At 32.2% G+C, this 14,405-nt stretch overlaps 1 protein-coding gene across 1 annotated transcript in view; it reads left to right on the forward strand.

Moving 5' to 3' along the window:
• LOC106468918 (T-complex protein 1 subunit zeta-like) overlaps positions 1-7,232 on the forward strand; it is a 38,478-nt gene extending 31,246 nt beyond the window's left edge. Inside the window, exons 6-9 of the mRNA XM_022397321.1 lie at positions 926-1,263; positions 4,315-4,551; positions 4,946-5,018; positions 6,955-7,232. Of these exons, the coding sequence (XP_022253029.1) occupies positions 926-1,263; positions 4,315-4,551; positions 4,946-5,018; positions 6,955-7,030 (724 nt within the window). The 3' untranslated portion in view covers positions 7,031-7,232. The remainder of the gene's footprint in view (positions 1-925; positions 1,264-4,314; positions 4,552-4,945; positions 5,019-6,954) is intronic.
• Positions 7,233-14,405: the final 7,173 nt, after the last annotated feature.

Below are 14,405 nucleotides of genomic sequence, written 5' to 3' on the forward strand. Positions count from 1 at the left end.
CTGCAGTGAACCCCTACTGTGCTTATTCCACACGTAAGTTGTTGCCTGCAACACACAAAGATGCGATACCTACCACACAGAAAAGTATGTTTATTTATGAATTCTCATGCTACTCTGAATGTCTGTATGTAGGTCGCACTTCACAAAGATTACAGGATAGAATTAAACAACATGTACCCACATCCATAAGAACTAAGAGTGTGAAAGAAAAGAATTTACCATGTCGCTCCTGTAAAACAAAAGTTCTACCACCTAAATGTGAATCAGTGATTGTCCAGCATTTACTAGTGAACCCGACTTGTGCTGACAACTACATGGATAGCAGGTTTAAAATTATTGCAAATGGTCTGTCACCCTTTCATCTCCATATTTTGGAAGCCACCTTTATTAAAACACATAAACCTGTCCTTTGCCGCCAAAAAGAATTCCTATACAATCTACACATCCTTCAGTAGGTCTGGAGGCATTTCCTGCTTGGCTTAAGGACATACCAGTCAATGATTGCCTTACCGGCCTACGTTGATCTGACTCATTTTAAAAGCTGTACAATTTCCTATAGATAATTTTCCAGACGGTTCTGCTATGATTAGTGTCTGGCGAAAAGCTTCTGCAGATATGTCTTTTGCAACATGTCAACCAACAGTTGGTCCAGTTATCAATGCTATTTTCAAGTTTTGAACAACTCAACTTTCAAGATCTACGTATCTACATGTGCCGATGTTTCCGTATATCAATGTTATATTTTAAGATCTGTGCAAGAACTCTGCTAACAGATGTTCCACATATAAAAGCTATCTTCAAGTTTTGTACACCAAAAAAACTTTTCAAATAAAATATTTTATGATTTCTAAAATAAAATATTATTAGACTATATATTTATTTGTATTATTTAATCTCACTAAACATTTATATTATGATTGTGAAGTTTGTTACCTGTTTCTGAAAAATTAAACTTACAAGAACATATTTGTTTTATCTCATTCTTGATGTTTGTTGAATCTGGTAACTGTCTTTACAGACTGGCATTGGCTTGTGGTGGAACAGCTGTTAATTCTGTTGAGGATTTGACCCCTGAATGCTTGGGAACAGCGGGGTTAGTATATGAACATGTTCTAGGCGAGAACAAGTACACGTTTATTGAAGAATTACAGAATCCACACTCTGTGACAATATTATTAAAAGGCCCAAATAAACATAGCCTCACTCAGATGAAGGACGCTGTCCATGATGGACTTCGGGCTGTCAAGAATGCTATTGAAGATGGTTGGTTTCTCTTGAATATGGTTCTATTTGGAAAGCTGTTGAATGACTTAAATATTATTTTACTTACTCAGCTTTATTAGCTAATACACCTTTTTATTACAATACTACAAAATGTATATATATAGAAAGGTTTTCATGCTGGTATTTATTTGTTATCAGTTTATAATTGTGACATTTTGAGTTCTCATCAGTATTTACTGACATAAGTATTAAATGTATTTCCTACTCTAACTATATCCTATCTATTATTGTCGGATACTCCCATCAAACATGTAGTTGAAAAATGCTTCTAAAGCTATAAGAAATGACAAATCTACAAGAACTTGTCCTGTCATAAATTAGTGATTTTTGAGAACTAAATAAACTAAGATATTACCAAAATTGCATACTCTTAAACATTATTTGTTGTTTAATAGGTGAAAATATTTTCAATAAATATTAACTTTGTTTGCTAGTTTTTGTGAAGTTGTTTATTAAAAAATACATGTACATACTGGAGTATATTTATAGGTACTATATTACCTCGAAAATGTACAGCTAGTAACATAAATTCTCTTAACTCTGTGCATACGATTGACTAACAGGTCAAAGTGCACATGTTCACATCCTTTTTATAGTTATGTTTATAATGTAATTAACTTTATTATAAACATAGATCAATAAACTTGGTATCAGAAAGTATTTTCTAGTTCAAATGTTTGTATTATCTAAGTTTTAATTTCTTAACTTTAAAAAGCAATGCATAAATAAATTCTCATTCTTTACTTCTGTGCATCACATGACATTTCTTGTGCTCTAACTTCTAATATATTTTCCCTTTTATGGATTTCAGAGTATCTAACCAGTTAGAAACATAAATTATAGATAGTGACAGATCAGAATATAAAAACTTGAATCTCCTTCCTTCCTTGATTTGTGGTGATATCAACAAATTTGTTCAACCAACCAGAGAAACTTCTCCCATCTTATAGGTTTCAAGGCACTTATCACAATGACTTACACTTAGCTTAAAGACATGTTTATAACTAATACAGAGAGCATTTCTTCCACAAAACATTTATTAGTTGTTGTTTGGGGGGGGGGGGGCTTATATAGACAGTTGGCCTTAAATTATTTATTTGTGATTGTTGTTATTCAGCTCTGAGTAGCTAATGGAATTTTTTTAACCTATCTATAGCTTAGTTAAAAACCCTGGGACATCTTGTTCTATTGGCTGATAATATTTGAAAGCTCCCCCAGTGGCATAGTGGTATGGTATGTCTTTGGAATTACAACGCTAGAATCTGGGTTTCAATACCCGTGGTGGGCAGAGCACAGACAGCTCATTGTATAGCTTTGTGCTTTACAAATAAAAAACCAAATTTGAAAGCTATATGAATTATTCTTTTGAAATTCAATACAGTAAGCAAAAAGTAGGGTTACTGAAGCACTGCATTCAAATGCAAATGATGCTCAATGTGTAAGCTAACTGCTAAATATGTTTAATGACGAGGAACCCACTTTGAGACTAATAATGGCTGGAGATCCGAGATTTTACAAATGTTTTACCGAGACAGCTTGATTAAGAGCTGATTTTGCATTAAAGGAACAAATTATTTTAATATTATAGTTTTTGTATTTCATTTGTTTAACATCCAGAATTTCCTAAAGTAGTATCAATTTTATTTTGGTAAGATTATATATTTTATCTTATTTTTTCTATCCTAACACCAACTACAGTGATTCAATGTGTGATGAAATGAAAATTAAAAATAAACAAAATAAATATCTTATTATTAGAAAACATTTATTACCAGATCTTCAATTAAATTATCTTCATAATTTAAACTTTTAACCTTTTCATATACATTTAATTTTTATTGCTTCATTGCTGGGCTTTGTTCCCAAGAAGCTGTTTATCATCCTGTGAACAGCAACAGCTCACAGTGAAAACCCATATCATATTTTAACTCACAGGTAAAGTAAACAAGCTAATCAAGTTACACATAGTTTGAGCTTGTGAACTCAAATTCCTAAGCTCCTAAATTCTTATTTTTGTTACATAAGAAGCTTTTAATTTTGTTACTTTTGGCTTAAAAAACAACAAAAACAATAAAACATACATAAAAAACAACATATTTAACATAAGTTTAACACAACAGCAAATGTACAACGTTTCGACAAGGTTTTGTTATCATCAGGTACCTGATGATGACAAAACCTTGTCGAAACGTTATACATTTGCTGTTATGTTAAACTTATATTAAAGTTTTTCTTCATTACCCATTCAAGCCATAAATCTTTAATAAAAATATGATTTTGTGTACAATAAATTTGCAATCTTTACTGAATAAATACTTGCCAAATTTTATACAGATGCACTTAATATCTTCAGAGTTATAATATGTATGGTTTCACAGTTACAGGTGGTTAAAAGGTCAGTCAACTTGACCAAGCCTAGTGCGTAGTGTTAAATAAGGTTTAAGCTTGCGTATAAAAACTGGTAAATAACAAGCATTCTAAAATTTAGAGAAACATGTCATAAAATTTTCCATGATTTTATTGATTCTACATAAAAATCGCACAAGTCTGCTTTTGTTAATATATTATAAATTTGTGGAAATATTTCATCTGTGTTTTTGTTTAAGACTAGGCATTGAATATATACCCCTTCCTCTCAGTAAATCAGCTTGTTTAATACTCTACATCATCATGCTGGCTTTTAAATTACTTACATTAATCTGAGTATTTTAAGAGGTCGTAGAGTGAGTTTTAAACATTATTTTACACACTTGAGTTTTTTTTTATATATATATACACACACACACATAAATGACATCCAAATGAACAAAAACAAGCCCAAACAAAAATGAAATCAAAGACACTATTTGAGGAAATAATAGTATGAAGCAATATTATTAATGTTAAACTCTGAAAGCCTCGGTTAGTTTTGACACCTTGTAGAAGTACATAGAATAAGGTTGTTATATTTCAATATATTTGTGTGTGTGTGTGTGTGTGTATGTAACATGACTGAATGAGATTTAAAACAAAGTATTAAATGTTCACCAGGTAGTATAGTTCCTGGGGCAGGAGCTTATGAAATTGCAGCACATGCAGCATTGTCTAAGTACAAGATGGAAGTAAAGGGACGGGCTCAGCTAGGTGTTCAAGCTTATGCTGATGCTCTGCTTGTAATACCCAAAGTTTTGGCCTCAAATGCTGGATATGATTCCCAAGAAACCATGGTGAAATTGATTCAAGAGCACAACAATGTTGGTCAACTGGTTGGGCTGGATATCAATTCAGGTATGAAAGATTGTTTTGCTTTTCTGTAAATTATAAATATTGATATGATTCTTTTCTTTTTTTATAGCTTGTATAATAAAAAAAACCTGCTATGTGTGATGTTGTGAAGCTTGTTTTATTATTATTTTCAGCACTTGCTTACTGTGTTGCATGTGTCAGCTGAAAGTAGGATAGGCTTTTGTTATTAATGATGGGAAGCCCTAATGTTTAACTGTGTGTCAGGAAGCTTTAATAAGAAGCCTTTATATATTTGAAGTATGAACTTTTAATGTTCCTGGTTTCTTTATTTTAAATAGTGGAATTATTTCATAGAATTCTGAAGTTTGGGGAATTTTTTTTATGTAACAAATTGAATTTCAGGTTTGTGCTTCACATAACTATTCTTTTTCTTTAGGAGAAGCTTTAGTGGCTGCTGATGCAGGAATATTTGACAATTTTAGAGTAAAACGACAACTAATAAATTCATGGTAAGTTTGGTTTTAATATATGTTAGTAAAATGTATCAAAATTAAACAAAATAGAGTTGTGGTACTTCACTCAGTTTGCATCCTTATCTAACCACACAAAATCAAGTATTTGGCCAAGATGTGCTCTTTCTAAAAGTTCTTTTAACACTAAAAACCATCCCTGACAATGTTGATGCTGTGAGCACTCACCACACTTTCAAAGGTTTTTAATTAGTAATCCACATCTTGTTAACAAATTCTCAAAACTAAACAAAACATTAAATTTGTAAACAAAATTTGAGAAAATTATACAGCAAACCTATTTGAAACTAAAATGAAAACAAAACATGTTCAAACATGCTTATTGTATGTGCACTTTTTTAAATATAAAAATGTAACAATTTTGAGCAGCAAAAAATGACATAATAAATACTTTGAAAATTGGCTTTTAAAGTCATTTTGATGTTAAAACACTACATGGACATTAATTTGAAAATTTTGCAGAAGTAAAAGGTTTTTAGCTAGATTTAAACAACACATACACACAGAAATTAAAATGCATCTTTAAGAATTGCTGTTAGTAGGCCTTACTATTTACACATATGATTGTTTATTATATATTTCTTTCTATTTTTCCTTTGTTTCTATATGCAATTGATAGACAGATATTTGTTTTCTGAAATTAATTTGCTAGCAGAATGTATTGAAATTTTAACCAATCAAATAACCATACCTTAGATGAGCTAAGTAGCACCGGCCAACAGAAACAGTTGGCCCAGATAAGTGAAACCTTAGTGGATGGGTGTCTGCTTTACCTAATTATATTATTGCAAGATTTAATTTCCATGATATATTTTGTATTAGTTTTAAATGGGAGTATTGCTTTTTTTTAAAACTTGAAATGAAGCTGATGGAATATTTTGGCGCAAACAAAAGAATCAATATACACCTTTGTTTTAACTTTAAGTCATACTGTTAGGGTGCACAATCATTTTCTTAAGTTGCATTTTTCTATGAGAAACCTTAACTGTGTGAGAATAATGCAAATATGAAAACGTAAACCCCAGGTTTTTATACCATAACTTTACCAGAATGAATTTTGGTCAAAAAGAGTCTAAATCAGTAAGTTAGATAGAAATCTGAGTGGTATTTCAGGAGTAACATTCCAGTGTTTTTATACCAGAAATTTTGTTGTTGGTCTAAAGAGAAAGCAAGAATTAAACCTGAAAATTTAGTTGAAAAGTACATCAGATATTTCTAAAAAAAATCTAATTCTATCATTACTGGCTTAAAAAAAGTACCTAAACTAAAAACTGTAGAATAAATTTTAAGAGAAATAAAAAAGCATATTAATGATAGATTTCTATAGGTTCCCCTCCCCTTTCTTAGCATACACGAATTATGTTGCACATCATGTCTGATAAATGATTTTCTTTTATGATAAAACAATAGGATTATTCCCTGAATGTTGAACTTCACCGATAGTGTAACTGATGAATAGGTGTTTTCAATAAGATTGGTATTTTTAATTTTAAATATATACAATGGGGAATACTTTTAAGATGGAAAGAAAACTATATATATAAAATAAAAGGTATAGCTTCAAAACTATTATATCAGTTACATTAATTGTCAATAGATGATTAAGATCAGCACTATAAAACAATATATTTAATATAAATTAAAAACTGTTAAAAAAAGAAAAGAAAACCCTTCGCACTTTCCGGTTTTTTCCAAAAGTCATAACGGAGATTGCCTGTGGTAATAGCACCTAAAAGCATGTTGGGGATAACCCATCTGTCAAACAAAATCCAAAAAGCAAGTGAGAAGCCCCAATGCTTTTGGGTGCTATTACCACGGGCAATCTCTGTTATGACTTTTGGATTACGACTGGAAAGTGCGAAGTTTTTTTTGTTTTTTTTTAAAATAGTTGTGTTTTTTTTTGTTTTTTTTACAGTACTGTCATAGCTAGCAACCTTCTCCTGGTAGATGAAATCATGCGAGCTGGTTTGTCATCAACAAAGGGGAAATAATTCGTTCCAAAGTGTGGTGATTCTGATGAATTTTTTGCATGTTCAAAAAAAGTTTTTTTTTATTTACCAGCAAATAATCATAATTTTCTTAGCATTCCGTTATTAATATAACAAAATTGCTAACCACTTACTAATAGTGTCCATATTGCTGTTTTGACATATTCATCTGTAGTTCTCACAATAAAACTGAAATATCACAGAAGTTGTATTTCTTGTATTCCTTATTAATTATGATGTTATCTGCCACATAATGGTCCTCTTTTATGATCACGTTTTGTATCAGTGTATGTAATTGTTCTTTACTCAGCACAATGAACCTATATTTATACAGATATCTGAAAGATATGTAGCATTTATAAAAACAAATTTAACACCAAAGTATATGAATTTCAGCATGAAAGAAATGCAAAGTTCAGCCTGATGGTTGGTTGCATCACTTGTCGTTGGGTTCTGGTTTTGGGGAATTTCACCCCTCATGAGTAACCCTGGACAATAACAAACTGAAAACAAGACTAGGCCTTTTATGTGTTCACTGTGATGGGTGAAGGACATCTTAAACACTAAACAACTTGCAGACCACCACTAAAAAAGGCCTTAATATTGTTTTTAATTACCTTTGTCTGGGGTTGTTAGCTACATTTAGTGATGAGCAAATGATATTTCGTTATATTTTAACATTCTATCTGAATTGTAAGAAAGTTTTAAATTGTTACTGTTTTTAATATGAAACCCAACTTAAAGCGTAGCATTTTATTTTTGGAAAAAAATATAGAAATTAAATTCCAAAAGTGACACTTCAAGTAAAGGATTAAAAATAATGTTTGAGATCCCAACAGTATTTATTACCAAAGGAGCTGCCATCAGATTTGTTTTCCTGCCTAATTATTATCTACTGTTTACCTACTTATCTGTATGTTAAGTAGTATAGGGGTCAGAAGTGGTAGTATTAGGGTAGTTAGCTTACCAGGCTGCAATCACAAATTCCAAGGTTTGAACCTACAATGTGCAGCTGGATATTTGCATATACAGCTGTGGATGCATTATAAATGTAGTAGTCAGTCTTGTTTTTTGATTAAGAACAGTAGTGTACGTAGCGGGTGACTGATTGCCCTTTGTCTGGTCCACAGTTTTAAAAAAGTGATGGCTATCCTTGATACTTAGGGTCTCTGAATGGACATTTAGCTTGTGTGTCAAGCACAGTACTGTTCAAAATACCATATACCTGGTAATAGAAAAATATTCACCTGAACTGAATTTGATACTTTTAGTAAGACTTAATCAATGTTTATTTATTAATTTTTATGTTTGAAATATTATAAAATGAGAAGAATAAAATATTCTTAACAATGAGCCAAATTTGAGATGTGGTCTAAACCAAAAGTTAGATGAAGTGCTTGACATTGTTTTTCTTGCTTGATTAAAGTGCATTTAAAATGTTTTGTTATTATCAATCTTTGAGTTCATTATCCCAATAAAGTGTAGTATATAAAACTTTCCCTTCATTTCCATAAACATAACACATGCAAGTTTTTTCTATGATAATATAAAACTTTTTGGCAGTCGTTCCCATAAAGCATAGTATGCTTTTTAAAGTTTATCTGTGTTAGTATGAAACTTTCTGGTAAAGTGTTTAAATATCAAAATTCAGATGTATATATATATATATATATATATTTGATGTTTTATATACCTGCCATTGTTGTTTTAGAATGGAAATTTGAGGGTGGGGAGGTAATATTATTGGCACAGTGGAAGAAATGTACTAAAAACTTTTTAAAGCTTAGATGTTAAAATTATAACATTTTTGGCACATGACTAGTATAGAGCATTGATCTGACACACTTAGCTGGAAAAAACAAGTTTTTGTTACTGATTTTTTTAAAATAAAGATTAATGTAATCTTTCAGATTGCAGTTACATATAAAACTTAAAACACCCAGTATAACTGTAATAAACGATTTTCCTTGGGAATTTTGTATGGAATGTAAGATTAGCTGTTAGAAGAAGTTAGAAGTATCTGTGTCTATATATAGAAAAAAAGATTGAGAAAAAAAACTCCCAACACTGGGGCACAAATCATAAGTTTGGTGTTATGTAATGTGCCCTGTTTTTTTAGATACTGGCAGAAGTAAAAAAAAACCAAATTGTGTTGGGGTACACTGTCTGTCCAGTTCAACCTCAACTTCACAGATTAAGATAAATAAATAAAAATTGAGCATATGTGGTGCTCTAGCCCACAATGTCTCAATCTTTACCAACTTTTGCTGTCTGCAGCCAAATGTGGAAGAAAAATAAAATAAAGCAGCAAGAAATAATAGAATACATTACATCAATGGGGGAGACAGCAAAACTGGCCTTAAAGTTAGCATTCCAGCCCCCAATATGATGTTAGGACATAAATACCAACATGTTAAGTTATTACTATACTAAGTCCAACCAATATAAGTTTAGCTGCCATCCTCTACCCTTCTGGATCTTCAATGGTTTAAAAGAGATTGACACAGTAGCAGGGCTTATACAGGAAGGTGATATAACTACCACTACATTAATCTACCTATACAAGATACGAAATTCCAACTATTTCCCCTACATATCGTTAATAAACGAATTTATAGATCTACCCATAGAAATAGAAAAACAAACTTTTGCTGCTAATAAGATTAAAAGCATTTTCGGTTTTTCTGTATATAATAATTATAAGTACATTTATAAACAAACAACAGGTATACCGATGGGTGCTAATTATTCGTATTGCTAACTTGTATCTTCATTTTTACGAAAATAAATTCGTAAATTTTTCAAATCCGGAATTATTTTTCTTAATGTAGAGATATATTGACGATTTGATTAGTATTAATAATCCAGTAACAAGTAATTACATAGATAACACTAATCCTGCAGTTCTACAGATTGAGAATACTTCTATATCAACTACTGAAGTACATTATTTAGGTTTAAACATTAAGATAATTAATGACAATTCTAATATTTATAATAAATCGTTTTACATTTGAAATTTATGAACTTCCCTCCAAACAGTAATGTACCAACAAATGCCACACACACATTCACAGTTACTTAGGTATTGTAGAATTTGCAGTAACGTACAAGTAATATCTAATATTAATAGATTAGTACATAAATTGATTTTTAATGGGTTCGAGGAAAAATTTTTAATTAAATATTTTAAATTATTTTTCAATAAATATAGAAAGTATTTATACAAATTTAAAATAGTGACTTAAACAAAATTATAATATACACAATGAAAAATAAGGAAAGAAGTTGCAATCTGACGTGCGTGACATTGACACTAACACTGATAACTCGGGTACTGGATATTTGGCTGAAAAAGACTCATCATGGGATACATTTTATTAAATAGAAATTTAAATGAAATATGAGGCTAAACAGATTTCTCTCTGTTTATATAGTGAGACGCGTCATAGCTTATTGGTTGCAGGTCGAACAGTCCTAGGTTCGAGACGTAATACAACTGAACATGCTCTGCACTTTCAGCTAGAGTTGCGTTATACCACTAACAAACAATATCGTTATATGGGGCCGCGCGTGTTCTAGTGGATAACATATTCGGACTGTGAATCCTAGAGTTTCGTGGATCGTGGCCTGTTGCTTCAAAAATGCGCTCCTTACTTTGAGATTGTAAATGTGTTATAAGGGTTGAGTCAAATTGCACTATTCGGTCAGGTTAGAGTAATCCAAGAGTTTGTGATGTGTGCTGTTAAATAACTGTCTTCTATCTAGTTTATCAGCTCAAAATTAATGCGGATGTGCGTAGATCACCTCTACATAACTTTCCGTGAAAATTCTAAAACAAGTAATTCTGTTATCGGTTCTAAGATCCGGACAAAGCCTTTTGGCAGCGGGTGCTGCTGGCTGCCTGTTTTCCCCTTTAATCAATAGTTAAAACGTGTGTGTGTGTGTGTATATATATATATATATAGCTGAACCACAGTCTCTGATCTGGCCCACCTGCGTATAAGGTGCCACTCGGGTAGAATATCCGTTTTTCTCACTATATTGTGGCAAACAGTTTATTCTAAAGAGTTGTTAAACGTTGCTCTACCGATAAACAATCCTTTAGGCTAAATTGTTGGTAGCTAGTTTTCCTTATTCTTTTGATAGGATTCTAGTGGTTACATTTTAGAGATTTTACAAACTGCATTTCACCACATAAAGCTCACGCGTTCGGAAGATGTGTAATTTTGTTTGTTTAGAAAATAAATTACCCTTTTACAAATATGGTAAGAGCTATTATTTTTATTACAGTTGTTGAAAATTTCAGTATCCGAAAACGCTGGTAGTGACATCTCACGGAATATCTGTGTATTTGTTAATGCAAAAGAACCAAAATGGTGAATCATTTGGCATAAAGTGGTAATGAAAATAATAGAATAATTACAATATACGTCATTTATGCTTATCACATACTGTATAAATTGATAAGCAGTTTTACATAATCACAAATGAACGTTTTGTGTACAAGTGTGCTGTTCATAAGAGTAGCTCGTTATATATAAATAATATACAAGTTATAGTGTAAAGAATGAGAATTTTTCGGTAAAGTGAATAAATAATCTCATAAAACGACCATATTGGAAAATTATAAAGAAGAAAAAGGCAAATGACAATGTTTAGGCAAATTTACTTGGTATCGGGTAAAACGTACTAATGAGTGTTAGTAGATCTTTAATCCAGGACTAGATAAACAAATGTAAAATTATTATTTTTAGAAAATCATGGAACACTGAAATGTCGGATTTGATGAAACAGTAAGAATAATTTACATTAAATTATTTTAAAATGTGGGCTGTAAATAAATAAATTAAGGTAGATATATCAGCTATGACTCGAGCATATGCCCTTTGCCAGACACAACGTTTAGAATTTATAAAAAAAAACAACATATATATATAGGACAGAACGTGAAGCACGCATACAGACTCGTACCTGGGAGAGAAAACGTAATTATTGGCTTAGTCATACAACAAATATATAGACGGTAACTAGAACATCAGAGCAAGCACTAAAATAATTAAACAACTACACAATTGCATGAATAAGTAAATATATATAAACATAATATTACTGTAACTACTTCGCAGGGTGTGGATGGATCTTCCCCAAAATTGGATGGAGGTTCATTTAGGTCCATGCAGGGTACATAAAAATTTTAAATTTTGTGTTTTATCACCACTTCACCCCCTGTAGATGTATCTTCACCAAATTTGGTATGGAGTTTGTATTGTCCATACGGAAATACGCGCATATTTGCGGTTCCACATTTTGTGTTTCGCAGTTTTGAACTATTTTACCGAGTTCTTCGCAAGACAAGATATGCTAATCGTGTCTAGTTTCTTGAATAAGTCTTAGACACAGTATTATTCCTAAAGGACTTGTATTTAAGTTTAATGTTGCTAACTTTTGCAACAAGTGGACTTTATACAGATGCTTCACTGAAATATTGTTCTTGCAAATTTGTTGCATATATACGCAGCGTGGTCACAAGTAAATAGACACCACCTTTTCAGAAAAAATGAAAATTTTCAGTCATATGTACATGAATTGATATATTTATAATTCAATTAATATCTAGTAGATCTTCCTTTCGCTTCGTGGAGTTCGTTGATCCTTTGGGGCATCATGACAATCATCTCGTCAATTTTAGATTGTGGGATTTTCGCCCACTCTTGCTTCAAAACTTGGAGTAGATCGCTCTTCGAAGTTGGTTTTTTTTTGGTTGTCTCTTGACTTGCCGGTCGAGTATGGCCAAGAGGTTTTCGATGGGGTTCATGTCAGGAGATTGGCTCGGCCAGGGCAACTTCTGGATGCCATTTTCTTCCTGCCACTTTTGGGTGTTTCTAGCAGTGTGACACGGTGCTCCATCTTCCTGGAACAACGTTGTGTTCATGTCCACGAAACCCGAGGAGTAAAGTGGCAAGAGTCCTTCCTCCAATATTTCGACGTATTTCGCAAAATTTATGTTGCCAATGCACTCCATTAAGCTCGATCTCTCACCAACCCAAACAGCTCCCCAAACCATCACAATCGTTTTTACATTAGAAATACCTTTACCTGTTTATCAGAGTCCGTTATACATCTAATTTTTTTTTTATATTTGTAATTTGATGTACGTTGGTGAGACAGGTCGCAAAATCAATGAAAGATTTAGCGAACACAGACGGCATGTGTTAAATCGTAATCTGGACTTACCACTATCAAGACAATAAAGACTAAATTGACACATCTAAATGAAAAGTTTTTCTTGTTTATTTTGTGTGACGTTTGTAGCAGATGCCTTTCGTCAGGCAGTAAAGACGTGTTACAATGATATTAGGCTATTAAAAAAATGACATCCATCCTGTTTCTTGGTCTACATCTCAAACCAAGTCATGGCTTTTTCGGGAAAGTTATTCAAATCATATACTCATGTGACTTACCGTATGATATTCTTATACTGTATTCGTTCGGCCCAAGTTTTGATATTTGAGCTAGTTGGAGTGATAGGAAACAGAAGTGTGGTTTGTTGTCTTTGGTAAATCGGCTTTGAAGGCAGGTAAATTGAGCAGCGAGAATATTCTTCGACATTAAAACTTATAGTGTATGAACGAAATTTCTGACGTCCGCACTGATGGAGAAGATTCAGTTCAATGACGACCTTCTCTGCTAGTTTCTGTACTTTATCGAGGATTTTCTCACTGAAACGAATCTCAGCTTCCCTTCTGTGCTCTTGAAGCACCGCTAAGAGCTTATAAATGTAACTGCTCACCACCAACATATTCAGTTGGACAATTTAGAATGGCTGTTCGAGCACTGCCGGAAACTTGGCAATGGTAACCAACGAAAACAAGAAGATTAATATTCCTGCTGCACATCGTAACTGATGGTCATTCCGACACATGCTATCTGACGCTGTATCTTCCAGTATTTCCAATTGATGAAAGACTTTCTAAAAATTCTAATGCTCTTGTATTTGGCGGTCCATCATGTTTCAAAGAAAAGTGAGACATTAAAATCAGCATTCTTCTCTTCGGGCTTTTGTGAAAAAAGTTTATGATGACTTGACTGTTCTCATGGTTTTTCGAAGATCACCGACGCAATTCAAATCGTTGACTTATCTTCAACTATCTTCTCTATTACTATTGCATTAGTATTCTGTGTGTGATTCACTTACAACTGTGGCGTAAGCTACCGTAATAATTTGGTCTTCTTTCTTCAAAATATCCTCTGTTCCTTTTGTCAAAATGCACTTAGGCAGATTCAATTACTTTTGAACCACACTTTGACGGAATAAATTATTCTTTTTATCTTTTTACTGTTAGTCTTACTCTAACACATTAAACGTTAGGCCTAT

This window comes from Limulus polyphemus, unplaced genomic scaffold (genome assembly GCF_000517525.1).
Source record: "Limulus polyphemus unplaced genomic scaffold, Limulus_polyphemus-2.1.2 Scaffold3221, whole genome shotgun sequence".
In the NCBI taxonomy this organism is placed as follows: Eukaryota; Metazoa; Arthropoda; class Merostomata; order Xiphosura; family Limulidae; genus Limulus; species Limulus polyphemus.